This window comes from Podarcis melisellensis, assembly GCF_964234715.1.
Source record: "Podarcis melisellensis genome assembly, chromosome: 15".
Lineage (NCBI taxonomy): Eukaryota > Metazoa > Chordata > Lepidosauria > Squamata > Lacertidae > Podarcis > Podarcis melisellensis.
The window spans coordinates 4,005,693-4,031,054 of NC_138532.1; the positions used below are offsets into that span (position 1 = coordinate 4,005,693).

The window sequence follows — 25,362 nt, forward strand, 5'->3', positions numbered from 1 at the left end:
GCCGTGTAAACCAAGGATCCTGTGGCGGAGGGTTCCACAAATTAACGACGCGGGAAGGGAGCGTTTCTTGCTCAGAGTTACCAGCAGCCGAAAGAAAAGAGCTTGCCGGCTGCCACCTCTTGGCTATAAACCCATCTTCCTACCCACTACGTAATTCGGATTAAGCAACCCACACCGGCTCCACTTTATCTCCAAGTATTATTCCACTCTTGCACGGCTTTTGGGGCGCTTTAAGGCGCCATCCTATCCAGACACAAGCCGTGCTGAGTTTGTGCATCGCCTCCCTTAGGAGTTGTTTCCTTACCGTTTTTTGGAGCAAAAGAAATCAGTAAATGATGTAGAAAATTTCGTTTTGCTTTGTTTTCGGACTTCTTGGTTCAGCCCTGCAATTCCGAAGGCGCTGCGCGCGCCACGCATCCGTACAGCTGGGCGGCTCTTAGGAGAAAGCGCCTTGGGGCGGGTTCCCAAGCGGGGCTCATTGTATCCAATGCTAGTCCAACTCAGAGTAGACCCGCTGAAATGAATAGACAGAGGCTATCTTGATGTCAGTGGGTCTACTCTGAGTAGGATTTGAGGTGGTGCCCAACTAACTTCTACTCAGAGTAGACCCACTGAACGGAACAAGCTTAAGCTAGTAAGGTCTATTGACTGCAAGGGGTCTAACTCTGAGTATGACTAGTGCTGCTTACAACCCTCCATTAGTTGAACTTCCTTCCCACTCTGAAAGCAACAGGACTTCAGTAAAGTCAGAACCAAGGATGCAGTAATAAATTCTTAAGGTCAGGGGCAACAACAGCGAATTTTTGACCAATGCAAACGTTATGGTTTCGATACCAAGGCAGCTTTTCTCTCGTTCTTCTCCTTAACATCCAGCCTGACTGATGAAGAACTCTGACTGGTGGATCTGAAAGCTTGTTCCCTCTTTTGTTACTCCCTCTTTTTGTTGGCCATAATAAGGGACTTTCGTCTTTTTCAGATTAAAAATGGCAGCTTGACCCTTAGACATGTGTGCTGACGGAACAACCCCTCTTTAGCTTATTTTAAAGATTTATCTCAGAGAAAACTTACTTCTTTGGCATGCAGGAAGCGCAGGCGAAGGTGCCCCAGGATGTGACATCATCATCCCTGCTGAGAAATAAGTGCTGGTGCTTCTCCCAGCTTCACTGCATCACTGGTCATCATCATCACTACCTGGTTCCCTCAATTTCAGTGGGATCTGTGCTCAACTAACTTCAGCTACAACCAAGCAAAACATACCTGGGAGCAAGCCCCCAAGGAATTCTGTAGGACTTCTGAGTAGACATGTTTAGGTGTACACTGCTGGTCTGGATCCAACCTCTAGTGGTTAGATTTGCCAGTTAGTCTTTTCTGGGAAGATCTCTGATCAAGGATGATAGATTTAATTTTCCATTTTAAAGCTTCTTTGCTAGGGGAGGGGCTCTAAGTCCTTAGCAGAGCTTCTTATAGGCCCAGATTGAATCCCCAGCATCTCCAGGGCAGGCTGGGAGAGACCTTGGATTGCCTCTGCCTGTCAGTGAGTAAATGGACCAATGGTCTGGCTCAATACATGTTCCTATGTTCAGGTGTTGGCTCTTGGAGAATGAAGGCATCACACTTCACATGACCATATCCTATCCTGGATTGATGTGCTCCTTCCTCCTGGTGCTCCAGACTCCAGCCCACCTACATTTAGAGAAGCACAATTTTCATTATGATCCTTGTCTCTGAAATCATGTAAGCACCTAAGGATGAGATGCAACCTGATTCACAAACCACCTGTATCTGAGCCTTTTAATTAAATTGGGGAAACTGTTGCCTTCTGGTTCATTAAGCCAGCTGACATTGACATCCAGCCCCCTTTGCTTGAAGCTGGCAGAAGAGTCACCAGGGACAGTCAGGTGACAAGAAGCATTTTTGGAAATAAAAGCATTAGTTATACTCAGAATATACCCATTGAAACCAAAATACATGATTAACTTAGGGCCCAATAATCTCAGTAGGTTTACTCTGAGTAGAATTTAGTTGGATGCAAAGCATTCACCCAGGAGTCAATCCCAGGGAATTCAGCTGGGCTTACTTCCATAAGAAAAATCCTGCTGTATCTGATCAAAGACACATCTTCCTTTGCGGAAGCAGAGGGGGAGCTAGCTGCTCTGTGCACCCAGGGGTGGGGCTAGCCACCTGGGGGGCAGGGCGAGCATTCCAGGGGAGCAGCACAGTGATGTCACCCCCTAAGGGATTACACCCAGAGCAGATCACCCCCACCTCACCCCCCTTCCTCTGCCAGTGTGTGGAAGAGTCATAGTTCAGTGGCAAAGTCCCCTGTCTGAAACCCTGGAGAGGTGTTTCCAGTGACAACAATACTGTTATAGAGCTACGGTACCAGAATCTGTTAGTGAATGGTAAAAACTAATAAACTGTAGTATTTAGATAATATTTGGGATATGAAGAGAATATACAAGCTGTAGAACTGTGCCAGACAATAAATTCCTGGGTTAGGTAGCTAAGTGCAGCTACTTGCAAAGCCAGCTGAATGCTGCTGTTTTGGAGGATTTGGATGGGTCTCAATCTTTCTGTATTTTGTAAAGTTGATATATACACTGTAGTTGTTATTGTTGTAAGCTGCTTAGGACAAGCATTTGTCCAGAAAAATGGCAAAGAAAATCATTATTGTCATCATCATGATGTCTTTTGCCACCTTGAGTATTTTCAAAGGCCTATTTGAAACAAAAAAATGAGATATCTTTTCAGCCCGATTGGTGGTGATGTTTTGACTGCTGCTGCTTAAAAAAAGAATTCACCTTCATTTATAGCTCTGACTTCATATTTTATTATTAGTCTGCTTTATCATGGCCAGAGAAAAATGGCACATGAGTAAATAATTAAATAAATATGTGTGAACAATTGCATTCACTTTGGTTAATTTGTACACTGTTACAGGCTGGTCTGTAAATAGTATTAATCAGTGTATTAAAACATTTTAATGCTGATTTCCAACCCCATAAGGGAGCCTTATATTACCTCAGGAACATAATAATAGGGCAACTCTATGGGGTGAGCTCCTGTTGCTTGGTCTCTGCTCCTGCCAACCTAGCAGTTTGAAAGCACGTCAAAGTGTAAGTAGATAAATAGGTACTGCTGTGGCGGGAAGGTAAACGGCGTTTCCATGGGCTGCTCTGGTTCGCCAGAAGTGGCTTAGTCATGCTGGCCACATGACCCGAAAGCTGTACGCCAGCTCCCTCGGCCAGTAAAACGAGAGGAGCGCCGCAACCCCAGAGTCGTCCACAACTGGACTTAACGGTCAGGGGTCCCTTTATGCATTTAAATCCAACTGGGTTCAGTGGAATTTACTGCACCTTAGTGGGTATGGAATTACAGCAGGGAGTCTCGGGCCCAGGGGCCAAATCTGGTGCTTCAGCCCTCTTCCTCTAGCCCTCAGAACTTTCACTAGGCCACATCCCAAACTGACCCTGATCTGCACCCTTCTGTCAGGAGCAAGACAGCAGTAAATCACACTGAGTATGTGAAGTTAACTCTTTATGAGAAGAACCAAGGTCTGCCCAGGAGGGCCAGGACTAATGAGCACAACAACCCCTCTCACTAGGTCCTGCCCTTATGAGGCAGTTGTGGAGACTGAAGGTCCCCACCTTCCCACAGCTGCTTAAGTCTCCTCCTCTCCCAGGTCATTCCCAAGCAATCTGAGACTGTGCCTCTCCTAGTTCTGGAAGACCAGGCAGGAGGGAGAGGCACCTGCAACTCTTCACCAGCCTGACTCATATCTGCCTCTTAACCTCCCTCCTGGACTTTTCTCTGCCACAGACTCCCCCCATTCACTAAGCCCCATTACCTCTTCAGTTTCTGACATCTTCTCCTCCCAGTCTTCTCCCTCTGACCACTCATTGTTGTCCCACCAGCAATCCCTGGGCTCTCAACCTTCTTCCCTTGGGTGTTCCTCAGCTGGTGCCTCCCACCATTCCTCTGTGTCCCATCCATGACACCTACATGGGTGTTTCTGCCTGGCTGGAATTTGTCCTTGAACTCTCTGACCATGCCTCTTGCTTGACCAGATGGAGGACAGTGAGGAGTTAGGATAGAGGATACAGAATAGAGAGGTTGTATAGAAACTAGCCTTCTGTACAAAGGTAAGATTTGCATTTGATGCCTGCCCACTTTCGTCTCTGATCCTACCTGCCTATGGCCCCTGCAAGGGTCCCCAGAGGGTAATATAGCTCTCAGGTTGAAAGAGCTTACCCATTGCTGCATCACAACCTAAAAGAATAACTTCATCAATCTTATTCTCTCACTGGGAGTTACTTCTAGGTAGACATATAGAGGACCCAACTGTTAACATGACTAAAAAAGCTACAAAACCCAGCCACATCATAATCAATGTTTGGGGGGATCAGATAGCCGAAAAAGTGCATCTAAACAGGCCCAGCCTGACAACAAACGTCCTGAAGGAGTGAATTCCAGAGCCATAGGCATTAGACTCCGTTGCTCAAATTCACCCCAAGACAGTGTGTCTTATAGTGATTAAAGTGTAGGACCTGGAAGATCTTGGCCAAGTCATTGTCTCTCAGCTGAACCTCCCTCCCAGGTTTGTGGTGAGGATAAAATGAAGGGGCAAGAGAGAACAGTTTAGGTCACACCTTGAGCCGCTTGGAGGAAAGCTAGAGTAGAAATGCAGAAAGAAATAAATAAACCACATTGGTAGTTCTTTTTCTTTTCTTTTCTTTTCTTTTCTTTTCTTTTCTTTTCTTTTCTTTTCTTTTCTTTTCTTTTTGTGAACAAAATGCAGGAGGGAAATCTTTTAATAAATTGAAAGCAGCAAAGAAGGATGACACAAAACAGAAGGATGAGATGGGTTTCTGCAGCAAACATGCAGGAGTTCCTTAGCAGACATGGAAAGAATTTCCCCAAGGTAGAAAGTTTGAAAACGACCAGTCTAATTATAAGATCTCGATGGATTTGTACGTCTAGTCTTCCAGACCAGGACACACCACTGAGAGTCAGCCTTGTGGGAAACATGGGCTTACTTATGGCTGCAAAGAACAGATGAGCCCAATATCTCAAGTGAAGAAGGAATGCAGTCATTTGGAGGATGAACTCACATATGGTCACCTACTACCAAGGGGGAAAGTCATCTAATTTTAGACACACGTTCAAAAGTAACCACAATTTTGTAAAGCAATTTCTCCATGCATAATGCATTTTTGTATGTTATCATCGCTAACATACGCATTTTAATGCACACTTCAGTAAATGCATTTTTGCACACATTACTCAGCTGAAGAACTGCATCATGAAATTTGGAGAAGTGCAAATTTCAAAGAATGGGTATGTTCACAGATTGTTTCAGAAAGTGAGAATTAGCTAGATTTGCTTTTAATTGTGAGCTGAATGTATTTCTCCTCTATTCCTACTTAAAGGTTACATATAGGTATCTGGAATTCTTCCCTACAGAACAAATAGTAATCTTGTGAGGATGAGGTGCTAGGTTAGGTCCCCTACCACCAGCACTGTGATCCCTATTCATTCATTTATATCAAAATTTATATCCTACTTTAAATATCAAAATCTAATCCAACGGCTGCTATTAAATTTAAAAAGAAAAACACAAAGGGGAGGAAAGGAACCAATGCTAAATTAAAGAGCACATCCTTTCAATAATAGAATCACAGAACTGTAGAGCTGGAAGGGAGGGATCCCTGAGGATCATCTTGACTCTGCTGTCATAGCAGATGAATCTCATGGGGTGTCCAGAGCACAGTCTAGTCCTCTTGTGTTGGATGAGTTTCAGTTGGTAAGGCTTGAGGATGTGGACAAGGTGCTCGGATCAGTCAAGGTGACTACTTGCGCTCTAGACCCTTGCCCCTCTTGGCTGATGAAAACCAGCAGGGAGAGAACAGCTGGCTGGGCCAGGGAGGCGATCAATGCCTCTTTATGAGAGGGGGTGGTCCCTGCCTGTTTGAAGGAGGCAGTGGTAAAACCACTCCTTAAGAAACCTTCCCTGGATTCAGAAAATCTACCGTATTTTTCACCCTATAGGACGCACTTTTCCCCCTCCAAAAATGAAGGGGAAATGTGTCTGCATCCTATGGGGCGAATGCAGGCTTTTGCTGAAGCCTGGAGAGCGAGAGGGGTCGGTGCGCACCGACCCCTCTCGCTCTCCAGGCTTCAGGAAGCTGTCCGCAAGCCTTGGGAGCCCGCGGGAGTTCCCGCCGGGCTCCCATGGCTTGTGGAGAGCTGCCTGCACCTCGAAGCCTGGGTGCGCTGAGCAGTCACGCCTGGGCTTCGGGTAGCTTTGCGCAAGCCGCGGGAGCCCTCCCATGGCTTGCGGAGAGCTGCCTGTTCTGGGGGCTGGGGTCGGGGGAAGCTCGGGCTTCTCCCACCCTAGCCCCACACCTGGGGGGGAAATAATTTCCCCCCTTTATTTTCCCCCCAAAAAACTAGGTGCGCCCTATGGGCCGGTGCGCCCTATGGGGCAAAAAATACGGTAATTACCAGCCAGTTGCTAATCTCCCATTCCTGTGCAAGGTTCTGGAGTGAGTGGGCATGGACCAGATCCAGGTGCTTTTGGAAGAATTTTTGGAAGAATGGATCTAATTTTCTAGATCCATTTCAATCTGGGTTTAGGTCCAGTTTTGGTACAGAAACTGCTTTGGTCACCCTTTGTCAAGAGAGACACAAGGGAAACATGTCCCTGTTAATTCTCCTTGACCTGTCTGTCAATTAAAAATAATAAAGGAGGAATTATTGTTTTTAATAATACTGATAAAAATAGTAATAATTAAAAAGTAACCAATATATGTGTATATAAGTGGAGAAAAAAGAGAAAAGGGGGTAGGGTGTGTATAGTGTGTGTGTGTTTGTGTGTGTGTGTGTGTGTGTAAAAATTACTTTTAACATAGATTTGACCCAACATATATATGTTAAACCTATTTTAAAAGTCAAAAGTATTTTTTTGAAATCAAGAATTATACAATACAATACAATAGAATTAATGTTGAAGATGAAAGGTAAAGAAAATATGTATTTCAAAAAATAGACATAAAATTTAAAGCTGAGGGTTGTTCAAGCAGGCTCGTGGGGCTCAGCCGTGTTGGGTTGGCCTTCTTTCCTGGGGGCCGTGATTTTCTGTCTCATCCTCTGCCCTCGTGCAAACAGGCCACCATGGCGCTCACTTCCTTCACAGCTCTTCCCCATGGTCCCTGGGAGCCTGTTCTCCCCACAAGCGGCAGGCGAGCGAAGCGGGGCGAGGAGGGAAGGCCTCTCCAGCCCCCTCCACATGTTGCTCAGAGGCCACAGCTATGTGGAGGCCTCCCTTTCAGCATCGCCCCACTCCCCAATGCTCACCCCAGTGGTGAAGGCTGCCAGGCTCCCGCTTGCAAATGATGCCCAGGAGCGGCATTTGCCCACCCATGCAGGGGCAGTGATGGGGCCTGTGGAGGCTTCGGGCAGGCCTGGTCCCAAAGGCCACTGAGGCGAGGAGGAAGAGGGGGGCTTGCGAGGGAAGCTCCTTGTCTCAGCGGCCTCCTTCTCCAGTGAGTGGCTCCATGGCGGGGGGGGGTCTTTTTAAAGAAACAACTTGGGCATAGCAGGGATCCAAAGGGAGACCTTTCCGTCTGCAAAGCAGGTGCTCTGCTACAGAGCTATGGCCTCTTTCTCCCTTGTTTGGCCCTTGGACATTATACTGCACAGCCTTGCCTTGTGCCTTTGAGTTAATATTCATGCATTGTGGTTGCTGCACAACTTTGTCCCATGTTATTTTCTCCTGATCTGTTTCTCATTATCCTGCTTTCACCTTCAAATCAGAAACAGGGGAAATATTCAACAGATAGGAGCTTTGGAGAGAGAAAGAAAATCTTCACACCAGGGCTAGAGCTGCCAGACCGGAGGGGATTCTATGTGCTTAAGGCTGCAACCCTAGATCCCTTGTAGAGGAAGAGCCTGGCTGCTGGGTCAGGCCAAAGGGGACCCAACAGATGCCTATGGGAAGCCTGTAAGCAGCGGTGGAGCCTGCGCATGCCCAAGGCCCCGCGGTGAGTGCCACCCGGTATTTCATCACCCCCCTCAGTGGTGACACCCGGGGCGACCTGCACCCACCACACCCCCTTCATCCACCCCTGCCCATAAGCAGCACCTGAGAGTGCCAGCAACTGGTACCTGGAGGTATAATGCCTCCAATAGTGAAAGAAGAAAATAGCCATCTGGGCTCATGGCCATTGATAGCCTTATTCCCCAAGAATTTCTCTGATGCTCTTTTAAAGCCATCCAAGTTGGTCCACCTCTGAATGCCAATTGCCACAGAAAAGGAAGTAGGAGGTGGAGACTATCCTATATCTAGCCTTCTTTTGAGTTCCCAGGAGGCATCTGGCTGACCTGGTAGAATCAGGATGGACCTTTGAACTGATCCAGAATGATGCGGAAGAAGGACAGCTGCTCAGATGCTCCTATGAAGATTTAAATGCCAGTTCTTGTACTATCTTGGAGAGAACTGGACAAGAACATTGCAAATGACTGATCGCCACCCAACCGTTTGCCAGCATCTTAAGAAGCCAGCCTAATAAAAAAGCATCCTGCGGCCTTAACAAAGATGTTGAAATCTGCCGCAAATGAACTTGCACTGTCAGCCTTCCAAGACAGTAGGCTGAAATTCCTTGGTTTATACCAACATAACAAAGCACATTGTTGCCTCCTTTTGCAAACATTAATTAAAACCATATTTGAGGCTTGTTGTTGGAGATTTTAATGATTTTCATTGCTGTTTCATCTTCTGTCATGCTACTCAGCCTTGTGGAATGGATGAATATATTTGCTAATATTCAACCAGAAAGTCAATCTAGTAGCCCACAACAACCAGATGCTGGTCCATGAACATGACAGTGCTCAAATAGCGCCCCCCTCCTACTTCTGTGTTGGGGGCCAAGCATTCCCACCCACAAGCTCCCCAACTCACACCCACACCATACATTTAAAGCGCATTTAACCCAGATAGCTCCTCCCAAAGAATCCTGAGGTAATGAATCCTGTCAAGGGTACTGGGAATTATAGCTCTGTTGGGCTAAACTACAGTTCCCAGGATTCTTTCGCCTTTCCCCGGGGCTACAACAGTTTAACACAAAGGTACAGCAACTTGGGCTGTCAATTGAACGTCTGCATTCAGTGTCCCTACCATCTGCCAAGGCTATAATAAAAACTAGGTTGTGGGACACTGAACGCCAGGAACTAACAGTAGCAACAGTAGCTCCCCTCTTTACTTTCAACTTTCTTGGGCACATGAAACTAACCACAACTATCTCGAATTTTTGTTTAACCCTCAAGAAAGAAGGGCATTTTCACTGTCCAGGTTCAACTCAAACCCATCAAGCCTCCTTTGGGGAAGGTTCTTGGGCATGGCGGAGGGAGGTAGAATCTGCCCATATGACGACCACCTGGTGGAAACTCTTACTCTTATGGTTCTTAAATGTAGACTATATGCTGATCTCCACCAGCAATTCCTAGAGCAACTCTGCATTCCCAAATGGAAACTAGAGTTGGAGGTCATACACTTTCTACTATTGGGGAATGACCAGGAGCTCATAAAGTTAGTGGCCAAATATCTTTATCTGGAATTCTGTCGTCAAACACATTGCAAACAACTGATCTCCCTGGAGGCCTAGAGATGTGACAATAGTCTGCACTGCCTCTCCTTTTTTTTCTTTTGGTAAATGTTTTGTGCCACGGGGGAAGCGGTAACTCTGTATTGTTATGTTATGGATGTTTGTATGTGATTCCAATAAAAGGTTTGATGATGATGATTCTTTGGCAGAAGTCACTTTCTGTAATGTAATTTCTGATCTGGAGGTGGCCCCACTTCTTTGAAAGCCATCAAGCTATGTAATCTTCCCAGGCTTTTACTCAGGGAACACATCAGAGGTAAGCAAGGTCAGGAACCTACCGAGACCTTGCACAACTGTTAACCCCCACAGCGCCCTTGCTGTCATTCCCTGTCCTCTCTAAGCACGCAAGCAGTAACAGGCATGGGGGGTGTTGTCTGAAGAATGGCCACCTCCCTCCCTTTCGGCAATTTCGTGGATTGGGCCCAGAGGAAGAGGGTCAGTAGTGATGGGGGAGAAATTTGATTTTTTTTTCCACATTTTAATGAGAAACCACCAATCCACACTTCTCAAACCAATAAACAATTGGAAACACAGCTATCCTTTGAAATTCACACTTTCCCAAATTTTGCTATGCAGCTCTCCAACCAAACATACATTAAAAATGCATATTTTAGGGGAAATTACTTGAAAAAATGTATATTGGTCAAAACTGCATACAAAAATTAGGAAAATTTTGCATTAAAAGGCTGACCAATTTTCATGAAGATTAAAGAAAAAGAAGAAGAGGAGTTTGGATTTAATATCCCGCTTTATCACTCCCCTTCAGGAGTCTCAAAGCGGCTAACATTCTCCTTTCCCTTCCTCCCCCACAACAAACACTCTGTGAGGTGAGTGGGGCTGAGAGACTTCAGAGAAGTGTGACTGGCCCAAGGTCACCCAGCAGCTGCATGTGGAGGAGCGGAGACGCGAACCCGGTTCCCCAGATTACAAATCTACCGCTCTTAACCACTACACCAGACTGGCTGGAGGAGGTACTCAGGAGAAATGCAACCCAATTCTCTTAACCCCACATGAGAAAAAATGAAGGCCATCTATCATTCTGCTTGATCCCAGGGCAAGGAGGAACTGTAGGTGAGAATTCTCACATATAGTACATGCATGCAATATTTTTTACATGTGGCCCCCAGCCTTGTGGCCTGTGGCCCTTCAAAGCTGACCAGAAGAGGTCAGCCAGGGCACTACTTAGCCTAGGGCCGGCCTGCTTACAGCTGTGGTGGACAATTGTGCTCTCTGGTCTTTCAAGGACTAATCTGGAGTAGGGGGGATGCATGCAATTGATGGTCAGGGCTGAAGGCAGTGGTGGGAGAGTCCAGGGTCAGTGGGCTACCAAGGGAAATACATTGTCATTGGTCTGAACTGGTGGCTTGCAGAGAACATTTATTACTAGGCAACGGATCACATTTACCCTAGCCTTTGAAATCTGAGATGTTTTCAGGACCCACCATATTCCCATGACTGATTTGTTTGAACTATTGAATTTTAAATTGCTGTCACTCATCCTGGGACCCGATGGTGAAGGGTAGGTAATAAATTGAAATAATAATAATGGTTGGCATCTGTCTGTCTCGGGAGACAATGGAGGAGTGCACCTTTGGGGGGTAAGGTCAAACTGTTGGAAGGTTGCAGCTCCTGCTGTGGCTGGAGAGCGGGAGAGACATGTTTTGTTGCAGCTGTGGCAGAGGAAGGCGTCTGGTTGTGCTGCTGCAGATGCACCAGGGCGTTTCTTTTCCTGCGCTCTTCCCAACCGTTATTTTTCCTCTGGTCACTGCTATTGAACACCTCCACAGCCTCCTCTTGCAGTGCTGGGAACAAGGATCGGTGCCACAAGACAACAACAACAAATTATGAATAATTTGGGTGTTTCCCACTCGTGGTTTACACAGCAATGTTTACAAAGGCTCATCTCAGAGGCTGGCTTAAGTGACTTTCAAGTTCTTTCAATTTCTATGAATCTATAACATGTCTGGCTTTTATAGGGCATGTAAAGTTAAAACCGTATTACATGAACATTTTACATACACACTACTTTTTGTTTACTATATAGGCTACGGCTTCATTTACCACCATAATGTAACTTAATTTCAAAACCTGTTCTATTAAATTCGCATGCTTTAAAAAACTGAGATAGCACATCTTAAAACTGAGCCAATTCACACCTGGCTGGCCTTGTAAATAGGAACCAAATCATTAGTGTTTCCACTGTTGAGCATAACCCTTTCCACTAGAAGAGGTGGGATATACAAGTTAGGAATCTTCTGAGGCTGCATCTAAGCCTCTCGGATAGCACTGCATAAAGTGGAAATTATGCTTTTCACACTGATGGGATTGGTCTTACATAGGGTTTGGAGTCCCAGGAGGAAGGGTCACACCATTCCAAAGTGGGATAGGACTGTGGGAAACATGGTTCCTTCATTACTCAAGAATCAGCATCTGAGCATAGGAACGTATAAAGCCAGACCAGTGGCCCATCTACTGTCTAAAATCCCCAATGCTATTTCGGGAGTTCCAAAAAGAGCTGCTGATTTGTTATTTCCCAGTGCATGACAGATTCACCCATCCCTGGTAGAAATCTGTATCTTGTGAGAAGATACATACACAGTCAACACAATTGTGTGTGGATTTTTAAAATTAACATATGGATGCTGAAATTTTATGAATGAAATTACAAATGACTGTATGCCACCGAAAACAGCCACCAGCCAGAAGCAGACCCATTTTAGGGCGGTGTACATGGCGCTCCCTTCCCCCTTCCATCTTATCATCACCCCAACCCTATGAAGTAGGCTGAGAGATGGTAACCAACTGGCCCCAAACCATCCAGAAAATGACATGGATGCATTTGGTTTGAAAAAGAGCCTTCTCAGCCCTAGGCTGGTGCAGTAACCACTCGATGGAGTTTTTCATATTCATTTGAGGGCATTTCCAGACTCTCACTTTTGGAGGGGAGGGGAGTCAATCTCATAGCAGCAAATTTGTGTTGTGCAATTAAAGTAGAGTGGGTGGTCTTGCACAACAAACCTGCTTCTTCAAAAGATAAAGACTTTTTGCAATAAAGAAAGTGACTGGAAAATGCACCAAGCAGTGTCAGTCTTATTCCACATAGCCAAAGGCTGCCACAATGTACATAGAATCATTCAACAATTAAAAGAAAAGACCCTAAACAGAGCTATGAAAGTACCTTAATATACAGGTTAAGACATTAAACAATAAAATTTATAGGCTAAAATAATCACATGGCCACTAATATATTAAAAAATAATGTTAATTAATACAATGTGCAATTATATTCGGAGTTTGGTGATAAAGACAGAATATAGCTTGATGTAAGGTAAAGGTATAAGGGACGCGGGTGGCGCTGTGGGTAAAACCTCAGCGCCTAGGGCTTGCCGATCGCATGGTCGGCGGTTCGAATCCCCGCAGCGGGGTGAGCTCCCGTCTTTTGGTCCCAGCTCCTGCCCACCTAGCAGTTCAGAAGCACTCCTAAGTGCAAGTAGATAAATAGGTACCGCTTTATAGAGGGAAGGTAAACGGTGTTTCCGTGTGCTGCGCTGGTGCTGGCTCACTAGAGCAGCTTCGTCACGCTGGCAACATGACCCGGAAGTGTCTCCGGACAGCGCTGGCCCCTCGCCTCTTAAGTGAGATGGGCGCACAACTCTAGAGTCGGACACGTCTGGCCCGTACAGGCAGGGGTACCTTTAACTAAGGTAAAGGTAAAGGGACCCCTGACCATTAGGTCCAGTCATGGCCGACTCTAGGGTTGCGGCGCTGATCTTGCTTTATTGGCCGAGGGAGCTGGGGTACAGCTTCATGTGGCCAACATGACTAAGCCGCTTCTGGTGAACCAGAGCAGCACACGGAAATGCCGTTTACCTTCCCGCCACAGCGGTACCTATTTATCTACTTGCACTTTGACGTGCTTTCGAACTGCTAGGTTGGCAGGAGCAGGGACCGAGCAACGGGAGCTCACCCCATCGCGGAGATTCAAACAGCCGACCTTCTGATCAACAAACCCTAGGCTCTGTGGTTTAACCCACAGCACCACCCTCATTCCCTAGCTTGATGTAGATAGGGTCAAATAAATTCATCTCCTTTACAGTTGGTGGCTATCTTGGCTATATAATTTGCTCTAATTTTCCTAGCGGCAGTTGCAAAGAGTGCTACACGCCAGGGCCAAGCAGTGTGGGATAACACTTGCTTTGATGCATCATCATCTAACCTCCGCACAAACAAATCAGAAATGAATGCTTAATAAACAGGTAATCTGGTCTAGCTTTATTTAAAAAGGATTAAAACCCACCATTTCCCACTTTTTCTCCATGCTCAGTAAACATGTACCTGATGAAATGAAACCACACACACAAAAGCCTTTGCCAGAGTCCATCTGTTAGTACTTAAGTGGCCATGAGGCTGTTTTGGTGTTGCTCCTCTCACCAGTGCACCATAGAGAGCAGAGGGAAGGAACTGGCAAAGTATTGGAGGTGCCTGCGCAACAGGAAGCAAGCAAAATAAATCAAGATGGTGGAAGCAACTAAGGTGTACAACATACTATGTGTGTCCTAGGAAATAATTTCCTTCCCGGGGTCTAGCAGAGAAAGATCTGCAGGTGGCTGAAGAAAACTGCAGGCATCCCACAGTGGCTATGAAAAAATAATATATATATATCTTTAAGAGAGTCTAGAAAATAAGCTGCTTGCTTTGGAATGAAGCATCACACAGCTCACCAACTTTCCGTGTCCCCAGAGTGCAGATATTTTGCAGGAGTGATTCAGTTGCATCCCCAAACTTGAAGTTTGCACATTTAAAGTGGATTGAAGTGTATTGTGGCCCTAGCACAACAACTCAATTTGAAAAAAAATGACTTTTTGTGATGCCAGCACTCATGCACTGGGGAGTGAGGATCTGAGATCTGAGGTCCACCCTTGGCCTCCTTCTGCCCACACTGCATCAGAGGGGGGGAGCAGGACCACAGGATTGGGGGGGCAGCTGCCTCCTTGAACATTTTTGGAGGGCTGAAAACATCTCAGCCCCCACTACCCAGCGTGCCTGGCAACAGTGTTGAACTGCCCCAAAACTAATGGGAAACATTCAATGAGTAGATAAGAACATTCAAAATATCAATATATGTTTCCAGCCTGACTTACAGATGTTGCTAGTATAACTTCTCACAGAAAACTCTTTATGAATTTTTTTTGGGGGGAATACCCCCCTTCCAAAAAAAAAGATAGCTTGTATCTGTTCTAGGAGTTCTTCTTGTACTTCACTTGAAAGCAACACATCATAATGATACATAATTGCAGTAACTCCAAAGAGCTGAAAAGGAAGAGTAGTGTGTAGAGGCTGCCTTTTAAAATAACCCAATTTTTGCATTAGAAAAGTCAATTTTTCCCTGCCTGCATAACAAAGGAGTCATTTCAGCAGATTTGGCGACAGTCAGGCAAAGCTATTCCACTCGGCCAAGGCCACCTCCATGGCCTTCTGTGATGTCGCCAGGAAACACCTTTGTTGTCCTGCAGATTAGGAGATGACACTGAGACTGGGGACTTCGGGCCGCACAGACTTCGTTTACCTGTGTCATAGCACCACCTACTGGTCACTTCATTTACAAGCAACTCAAAACTAAAACAGACTAAACTGTGTGTATTTAATAGATACATCCTCCTTTTTGGCAAGTAATAGGTGTGCCATTCCTCTGAATACTGGTGACTGCACAAGCCTCATCATGTCTCTGTCATGGGGTGGCTGTTCAGAAAAGAAACAGAGAGGTGTAGCTTCGCTTTTGGCTAAGATAAGAACTCCTGCAACAGCTTCTTCACTACTCGCTGGCTCATTTCTTTTTCTTTTCTTTTTTTAAAAAGCAAAACTGAACAATAATGATCAAAATGAACAAGATACAAATATGGAGACGGGAGGTTGCCCCAACCATGATTTCTAATTTCTGTTTTGTTGTGTGTGAACCAATAAATACATAAATCAATTTCATAATATTTTGGGTTGTGGTCCAGTGGAGTGGATGGGCCATTGGCTCAGTCCAGCCTGGTTCTTATATTCTTACCTTTTTAAGAAGCAGAAATCACAGAACCAGAGTTGCAAGGTATCCCAAAGGGCATCTAGTCCAATGCCCCATTGTAGAAAATCTGCTGCTACAGCATCCCTGACAAGCAGGCATCCAGCCTCTGCTTAAAAACGTCTAACAAGGCAGCCTGTTCCACTCTTATACAACTTCAACCACCAGGAAGTCTTTCTTAATATTTCTTTTGTAATTTGGTCTTTTATTTGCTCATTTTAACTGCTGCTTTTCCAACAATAACCCTGGGCTCACAAATGATAACAAACAATTAAAATTTGTATTGAACATATGCATGCACTTGTGATTCAGCAAACTTCTAGAAAAACAATGTCATTCAATACAAATGCATAATAATTTAATAATAAAATTTATCACAAATGGCTGAAGAGCAGTAGCCCAGTGCCAATCTGAATTAGGTCAGATCCTGTCCCCTGAAAAGCCTCTTTGAAACTTACATAGCCAGGTCTTTGCTGCCACTTGGCTCCAATATATGATCTATTGCATTCTTGTCTATTTTCATTTGCAGTTAATGTATTGTGTTTTTATCCATATATTACAGTTTAAATTTTGCACATCACCTCAAAAGAGTTGTAGCAAGTGGTATAAAAGTATCTCAATAAAATAAAGAAGCTTCAGCTTCTATGGGACAGTCCTTCTCTTAAGTTGTGGGTGAACATATCAGACGACACAGCGATTCTTCAAACAGCTCTTGTTTATTCACAGGCCAGGCCAGAACTGAACTGAAGGGTTCAGCCAGCCTGTTTATAAAGGTAAAGGTACCCCTGCCCGTACAGGCCAGTCTTGACAGACTCTAGGGTTTTGCGCTCATCTCACTCTAGAGGCTGGGAGCCAGCGCTGTCCGCAGACACTTCCGGGTCACGTGGCCAGCATGACGAAGCTGCTCCAGCACCAGAGCAGCACATGAAATGCCATTTACCTTCCCGCTATAAAGTGGTACCTATTTATCTACTTGCACTTAAGGGTGCTTTTGAACTGCTAGGTTGGCAGGCGCTGGGACCGAAAGATGGAAGCTCACCCCACCGCGGGGATTCGAACCGCCAACCATGCGATCAGCAAGTCCTAGGCGCTGAGGATTTACCCACAGCGCCACCCGCATCCCTACGGGTTGCTTATACAGCCTGCTTATACAGCCTGCTTATACAGCTTATACTACAACACAACTGTAACAACTTTCTGTAACTATCCAATCACTGCACATCACTTTCAATCCCTTATTTGCATATGTGGACCTGAGTGAAAACTATCTACAGTATCCCCCTGCTGGCCCAGGGTGAGAACTTCAGTACATAACACCTTCAAATAATTGAAGGGGGCTGTTAGATTGCTTCATAGACATCTCTTTACCTGGGCTACCTACCTGAATCTAGACTCATGCTCAGTTGTGTATGCATGGTTTTGTGCAAGGAGATTTGGGAAGGAATGAGTTACTGGACTGCTGAATGCAGGGTCAGCTGAGCTATATAGTTGGCAGGTGGATCTGAGCGAAGCCTGCTTCCCTCAGGTCCGCCTGCCAAGCCATGCACCCCCCCCCCCCGACCACCGTGCATTGGCTCATTTGAACTGTCGGTTCGGCGGGAACCCGTGAGTCTCTGCAGTGGCCGAGGGGATGAAGCAAAGATGTTGCGGTGCAGTGGGGCCAAGCCGTGGGAGGCGCTGTGTCAGGCCGCAACCGCCACTCGCTGGGAAAGAGCTGTAAGCGGCCATTACTGCAGCAGGGATGGAGGAGATAGTTGATTTCAAGGTGCACCTAGCAAAATTTGGCAATGCAGTTCTCTAGCCCATTATGCTAAATGTTGTTGTTGTTTAGTCGTTTAGTTGTGTCTGACCCTTCCTGACCCCCTGGACCAGAGCATGCCAGGCACTCCTGTCTTCCACTGCCTCCCACAGTTTGGTCAGACTCATGTTCGTAGCTTTGAGAAGACTGTCCAACCATCTCGTCCTCTGTCGTCCCCTTCTCCTTGTGCCCTCCATCTTTCCCAACATCAGGGTCTTTTCCAGGGAGTCTTCTCTTCTCCTGAGGTGGCCAAAGTCTTGAAGCCTCAGCTTCACGATCTGTCCTTCCAGTGAGCACTCAGGGCTGATTTCCTTAAGAATGGAGAGGTTTGATATTCTTGCAGTCCATGAGACTCTCAAAAGTCTCCTCCAGCACCACAATTCAAAAGCATCAATTCTTCGGCGATCAGCCTTCTTTATGGTCCAGCTCTCACTTCCATACATCACTATTGGGAAAACCATAGCTTTTACTATACGGACCTTTGTTGGCAAGGTGATGTCTCTGCTTTTTAAGATGCTGTCTAGGTTTGTCATTGCATTATGCTAAATAGTGTGTACCCCCCCCCCCCAAAAAAAAAGTGGCTCAGCATTTGCCTTGCACACAGTTGCCAATTTAATCCCTTAATCCCTGGTGGGTCTGGGAATGCCCGCTCTAAAATCCTGGAGAGCCACTGCCAGTCCGTGTAGACAATACGGAGATGTATTTTTATGCACATTTTACCCTGGTATATGTTTTTTTGGTACACACTATTTAGCATAATAATAATAATAATAATAATAATAATAATAATAATAATAATAACAATAACAACAACAACAACAACAACAACAATAAACAACTGCCCTATGACCCATCATCCATAGTTGGGTCAGTGTTAGGGATGGAAAAGAAATTTGATTCCCTTCACATTTAAAGGCAAGTTTTTAATTCATACTTTCTGAAACAACATGCAAACAGATACAAAGCCATCCTTCAAAATTTGCCCTTCTTTGAATTCTACAGTTTCTTCAGCTATGTAACTTGCACAATAATGCATAAATGTGGAAGAATAGCATGTGAAATTAATAGCAGGTAAAATTGCATACAAGAATGAAATGCTGATGAATTTTCAAGATGACATTCTTTTTTTTAAAAAAAAAAAGCAATTTAATATGGGAACATGGAGATCTGAATTTAAGATTGGAAAAGTGAGAAACTTAAATAAACCAAAACTGATGGATCCTTCCATCTCTAGTCCTTGCTCGTTGGTAAGATCACTGGCACTGGCCAATAGCTGCCAGTGGCAGTTTGATGGAAGTGCTAGCCAAAGGTGGTCATTTATTTATATATATTCATGTTATTCAACAGAAATTATATGCTGCTTAATTGTAAATGCCTCTGAACAATTTACATAAAATATACATTACAATTACCCATAACAGTTGGAAAATAAAAACAAGCTGACCTAAGAAAAACATTCAGAATATAAATAAAATCATCAGTTAAAAATATACATTATAAAATAAAGTCACGTATTAAAATGTGCATCAACTTGACATATATTGGCCCAGTATTGGAATTTAATTTGCTGCATTGGGTTGAGTGCTGGGTTCCCACCACCACCACATTTGAGGGGAAACATCTGCATCCCCCACAATAAAATGGCTCCATAAAACAACATCTGTGCAGACTCAAAAAGGGTCCTATGGCTCCTATTTGTTGTGCCAGAAGAACTTTCATAGGAAAGGACACATTCCATTCAGATGCATAAAAATGGTCTCAGGTGGCCAGCCCAACCGCACAGTTTAGGCAGCTGCTGAGGAGAACCACAATTCAGAGGGAGTTGGCTGTGCTGAAACCTGCTTGAGGTAAACTGGCAAGTAAGACTGTCAATGGCTCCTGGCCCCAATGGCTGACTGCTGTCTCCAGGGTCACTGGGGAGCAGGAGGGGGCGATTGCACTCATGCACGGCACCTGGGCTTCCCCAGGATATCTTGGTCAGTCACAGTGGGAGCAGGATGCTGGGCTAGGAGAGACGAGGGAGAAATCTGAGTCGGTTTGCATTCAAAGCTAAACTTACCTGATGCACATTTTCCAAGGCAACATGCAAACTGAAATATAGCCACCCTTTGAAATTCCACACTTCTCTGAATTTTTCAGTGCAGCTATCCATCTGAGTGTGGTGCATCAGTTAGAGTGTTGGGAAAGGACCCTGGGAGACCAGAGTTTATATCCCCACTTGGCCATGAAGCTCACTGGGTGACGTTGGGCCAGTTCAGGGGCAGGCAACATAAGGCCCAGGGGTCAGATCCAGCCCAATCGCCTTCTAAATCCGGCCCGCAGACGGTCCAGGAATCAGCGTGTTTTTACATGAGTAGAATGTGTGCTTTTATTTAAAACGCATCTCCGGGTTCTACTAAAATTGGATTTAATTTCTGCCAAGAGAATTATAACTCACAAATTAGAGGAGATGGATTTACAATTTAATATTGCTACAGGTGGTGGCACCTGTTCGCCGATAAACCTTGGCTTAACACCACCAACGAAACTTCCATCTTATTTAACTACCTTATCTGTGGTGATGCACAGGTACGCCTTTATAAAGGCTAGATTCAATGTTTTCCCATCAAATGTGTTGGGTAACAGACTCTCCAACGGACAGATCTCACTCCTCTGTGACTGTAAAAGTGGATCTATAGAATCGTTAGATCATATAATCTTCTGTTGTCCATTACATTCGGCTTCACGGTCCAAGTTTCTGGCCCCATATTTATCGAGAATTGCTGACAGACCTCAGGAAGCCCAAATAATATACTTATTAAATGACGAAGATTCAAGTAGATCCCTTGCAGTCGCTAGATACCTGATTTAATGTCTTATTTCATAAGAGGAGAAATGGATCACTGTATGACTCTGACAGCTTAGCCAAACTTAAGAACCATCAATAAGTGCCAGAACCAAGACGCATATCCCCCAAAATCTGAGGGATTTGAATTGCGGTTGACTTAGAGGGAGCTTATTGTGTATAGTGTTTACTTAATTGAAGTAAAATTGGTTTTATATGGGTGTTTTAACTTGGAACTGTTTAAATTGTATTGTTTATGGTTAAATTTTGATGTATTGTTTTAGATATGGGCCAATGGCCGTAATAAATCAAACTAACTAACTAACTAACATCTCTGGGTTATTTGTGGGGCATAGGAATTCGTTCATTCCCCCTGCCCCCCCCCCAAAAAAAATATAGTTCAGACCACCACATGGTCTGACGGACAATGGACCGGCCCGCGGCTGAAAAATGTTGCTGACCTCTGGGCCAGTCACTCGCTCTCAAGCCAACCCACCTCACAGAGTTGTTGTGGGGATTAAATGAGGAGGGTGAGTTCTTTGGAGAGAAAAGTAATGTGTCCCTGTACAATAGTGAAAATAGCATATGGAAATGTCTTATATTTGGGGAAATGCTTTGCAGAAATGTATCTATCAAGACAAAATCATATTAAAAATGTGCATATTAGGAAAAATGTGTTGTAAAATACTGATGACTTTTAAATATATGGATTATTTTTATTTTTATTTTTAAAAGGCGTTACAAAAGTTTCTGCCAAAATATAGTGTTATCAAACAGGAACGAATGACAATATATATAGTCCATATGTACAATTATAGATAACTGTTGAACAAATACAGACATAAATAAAACCGAAATAAATAAACCACAGGTATATGAGTATGTGAGTATGTGGAAGGTAGTGGCTATAAGTATTTATAACATAAAAGGTAAAGGGACCCCTGACAGTTAAGTCCAGTCATGAATGACTCTGGGGTCACGGTGCTCATCTTGCTTTACAGGCCAAGGAAGCCGGCGTTTGTCCGCAGACAGTTTTTCTGTGTCATGTGGCCAGCATGACTAAGCCGCTTCTAGCGAAACCAGAGCAACACACAGAAACGTCGTTTACCTTCCTGTCGGAGTGATACCTATTTATCTACTTGCACTTTCGAACTGCTAGCTTGGCAGGAGCAGGGACCAAGCAATGGGAGCTCACCCCATTGCGGGGATTCGAACTGCTGACCTTTTGATCGGCAAGCCCAAGGCTCAGTGGTTTAGACTACAACGCCACCCACATCATTTATAATACAGTGGTACCGCAGGTTACATTTGCTTCAGGTTACATACGCTTCAGGTAACAGACTCCACTAACCCAGAAATAGTTCTTCAGGTTAAGAACTTTGCTTCAGGATGAGAACAGAAATCGTGCTCCGGTGGCGCAGCAGCAGCAGGAGGCCCCATTAGCTAAAGTGGTGCTTCAGGTTGAGAACAGTTTCGTGTTAAGAATGGACCTCCGGAAGGAATTAAGTACTTAACTTGAGGTGCCACTGTATACACAATGGTTAAACAACACAAGGTTGCAAAACATGAACCCTGTTACACCAAGGAAAAATAGTTAATGTTTTCAAGTGCCCCGAGTCACTGTTTCAGCCACATTCATTCGCTAATTAGTCTTTTCAGCAGGGCAATATCCCACACTTTCGTGTACCAAGTAGCAAGACTGGCATCATCTAACTTTTTCCAAAACTGTGCAAGGCTGGTGTGTCTGGAGAGGTATGAACTTCTCCACGTGGTTTGTGTCTGCTGCCATCGTTGGAGATAATGCTGAGATCCTGGTGACAGGACAGGGCTCCTTCCTCTTGCTCCTCCTCCTTGAGCTGTCCAGCCTTCCCTCCCAGCTGGTGGGCACATTCCCCCACTGAAGGCCCGGGCACAGCTTGGCTTGCCTCCTCATGGCTCTGGCCTTTATGAGGGATCCTGTCATGGGAGTGCCTGCCTATGCCCCCTCATGTCCCTTAAAAAAGCTGCGCATGGGGCTATGGCTCCCCTGCCCCCCATGCTACGCCCCTAAATATTTGTTTGTGTATTTGTTTATTTCAAATCTTGCTCGCTCATTCCTTTGGAACTGGCAGCGGGGGTGTTTATTGCCACATTCTGTATCCAATCTTTGCATCAGCTTACATCTAACAAAAAAGTGTCTTTTAAAAGTTGCAGAATCACACTGGTATTCGAATGCAAACTGCCTCCAAGCAGTTGCCAAATGTTCCAAACGACCAGGACCCTGGAGTTATGATTTGTGTTCTTCTGAGCGTTCAAAGCAAGCTGCATTCTAACTGCCTCAGAACTCCAAGGAGCAGTTGCTACGGTGCTCAGACCAGCTTCACTCTTTCCAGGTCCTCTCCTAGGTCAGATGCTGGAAGAGAAAGACCTGGAAAAAGACTGGTTGAAGAACTGATTCACGCAGGTGCAGATATGCAGCGCTCCTCAGTTCCCCACCAACATAGCAGTGTTTTCTCAGATAGGAACAAATTGACTTTTATTGCCTTTTGTCCTGTCTGAGAGCCACTTGGTAGGCTTTTCACAGTGTGTGTGTATGTGTGTGTGTGTGTGAGAGAGAGAGAGAGAGAGGGGGAGAGAGAGGGAGGGAGAGGGAGAGAGAGAGAGAGAATGAGGACTAAAGCCAGAAAGGATTCTTTCCTGAACAGGAGCTGTATTGGTCTGTTGCACCAACTTTCTTTCAAGGGTAGAATGCATAACTTTGGTGGGATCATGCCTGACATTTTACCAATGGAGAGGGAAGGGAGGGGAGCATAGGAATGCAGAGGAGGAGGGGACTAGACAAGAGCCCAATTATCTGCATGGAGGGGGTCCCTAGAACAAAAGGGGTTGCGCGGTTGTGCAATTTCTTCACCCCTGGGGAAGTCTGATTCCTGGCACTTATGATTGCAGGTACAGCAGACTTTTCCATTCCTACGTCTCAAGGTGGGAAATGCAGAATTTGCCCTAGAAGGATGGCATTGTTTTAGCTGCACATCACTATTTGCTCAAACTTTAGGAGATGTCCATATGATACTGTGCCTAAGTATCTAACAGTGATCTTTTGTCTGTCTTTTTCTCCAGCATGCCTTCTATCGCCAGCCTTCCCAGCACTAAAGCGGATCTTCCACCCCAGGCGCATGATGGGTCCTTCCCAGTCCGCCTCTTGTGCAGGGTGTCCTGCGTGCAACTCGCTGCCTTTCTCCTGGTTGTCCTGGGCTGCCTAATGAGCATCTGCTCCACATCTGCCAACCTTGACTGGAGAGTGTGGCAAGTGGACAAAATCATGGGCAGCAACCAGCAGGGCATTGTGGGCATTGGCATCTGGGGTGCCTGTTCTGTCAGAAGAGTTACTGTGAAGAAAACCAACATGATATGCATACCATTCAATGATGAGGAGTCCCTGCCAGCTGAAATCATTGTGGCCCAGGACTTGATGCCAATGGCCTCAGTGGCCACTGCGGTGACCGTTCTTTGGATGGCCTTTGCTCTATGCAACATCTTTGAGCCGGGAAAAGATGAGAATTTCATTGATACCTTCTTTTCAACTGGAGGAAGGATAGAGTTGGCAGCGGGTACTTGTGTACTGATTTCCATTTCATGGAATCTTCACTCTGTATTAACAAATGATGGAATTCCGCTTCCAGAGGTTTTGGGAGTGCCTCCGATTCCCACAGAACAATGTGCTGGAATGGCCATCTATATTGGGTTTCTTGCTGCAGCTTCGCAGTTTTTAAGCGGAACTCTGGTCCTGGGTGAAAAATATTTTTGGAAAAGGAGTGAAATAAACACTTCCAGGCAAAAATTTGTAAATGACCCAGAAAGTGTCACAGACAGTGAGAACCCAAAGCTGAGGTTGAAATACAGACAGTACTTCTCTTCTGTGACACTGGAATGTGAAGAAGAAAACCCCCCTATCTGGCGGAGATGTCAAACTCATATTAAAACGGAACCCATGCCAGGCTCGCTAGCAATATGGCTAAGGAACGGTTTCCATCCCGTGACTGGCTTTTTTTAACTGAAAGCACGGGACGTTGTGTATATTTATTTTCTTATGCATATTCTGTTGTTGGTTTTTTTAACTGAATGCTTCTGGGATGCTTACAACATAGGGTTAACTATAAATAGGGGGAATAAATGAAAAGTATAAAACTGTTATAGCATAAAATATATATCTACAGGTAAATATATCTCTTTTAGCAATAAAAAGAATGATATCTCATCGCAAACTTATGCTGGAGTGCTTATTTTGCTACAGACTCTACTGTCTATGGTGCTTTTCAAATTTTCTGCATTTCAGAACACTGCATTTCTGCAGAGGACACTGGATTCAGACAAGCTTCTCATACTCTGCCTTAGCAAGCTTTTAGCACTGGAAGGGTCTGGTAACCTCCAAGTATTACCAAGAATATAACCATTTAATTTCTGCCTCACATGTGTGGGTGGTGATGACACAAATATACTGGCCACTTGCCTTGAATATTGGGAAAGCTTTCTGGCTTCCAATAGGTGGCAGCAAAGCAGAGCCTTCTTGTAAAAATAGATTGCATTCTCAAGAATCAGAGCAGGAAGCAGCTTAGAATACCTGTTTATATGCTTTTTGAGGCAATCCAAAAGCATGCAAAACCCTTAATGGAAACTAAGGATTGTAGCTGCCAAGACTGGGCAAGTGGGTGACCTTGGGCCAGTCACACTTCTCTGAAGTCTCTCAGCCTCACTCACCTCATAGAGTGTTTGTTGTGGGGGAGGAAGGGAAAAGGAGAACGTTAGCCACTTTGAGACTCCTTAGGGTAGTGATAAAGCAGGATGTCAATCCAAACTCTTCTTCACTGGGTGGTATCCGGTTTTCAGTATCACAATATACCACCAGCTAAACATCAATATATCATGATATCTGAAATAAGTAAGGAACTACACAGAGGCGAACAGGACAACGTCCTGGCAACTGCTACTACTTAAGGGACTAAAACTGATATTATCAATGGTCACTTTCATCAGC

The 25,362-nt window shown here is 45.0% G+C and overlaps 1 protein-coding gene across 2 annotated transcripts; it reads left to right on the forward strand.

The window, feature by feature from the left end:
• The first annotated feature begins 22,755 nt into the window (after positions 1 to 22,755).
• LOC309357501 (claudin-34-like) lies at positions 22,756 to 25,106 on the forward strand. Of its 2 annotated transcripts, none has more exons than XM_081889668.1 (2): positions 22,756 to 22,791; positions 23,448 to 25,106. In XM_081889668.1, the coding sequence occupies exon 2, from the start codon at positions 23,449 to 23,451 to the stop codon at positions 24,379 to 24,381; it is 933 nt and encodes a 310-aa protein (XP_081745794.1). In that variant the 5' UTR covers positions 22,756 to 22,791; position 23,448; the 3' UTR covers positions 24,382 to 25,106. The 2 variants fall into 2 exon arrangements, with proteins under 2 accessions (XP_081745794.1, XP_081745795.1); XM_081889669.1 differs by having other exon boundaries at positions 22,756 to 22,787.
• The last annotated feature ends 256 nt before the right edge of the window (positions 25,107 to 25,362 follow it).

What these genes read in the sequence shown, in the direction of transcription:
- LOC309357501 (XM_081889668.1), top strand. Translation starts at nt 23,449, where the DNA reads ATGCCTTCTATCGCCAGCCTTCCCAGCACTAAAGCGGATCTTCCACCC.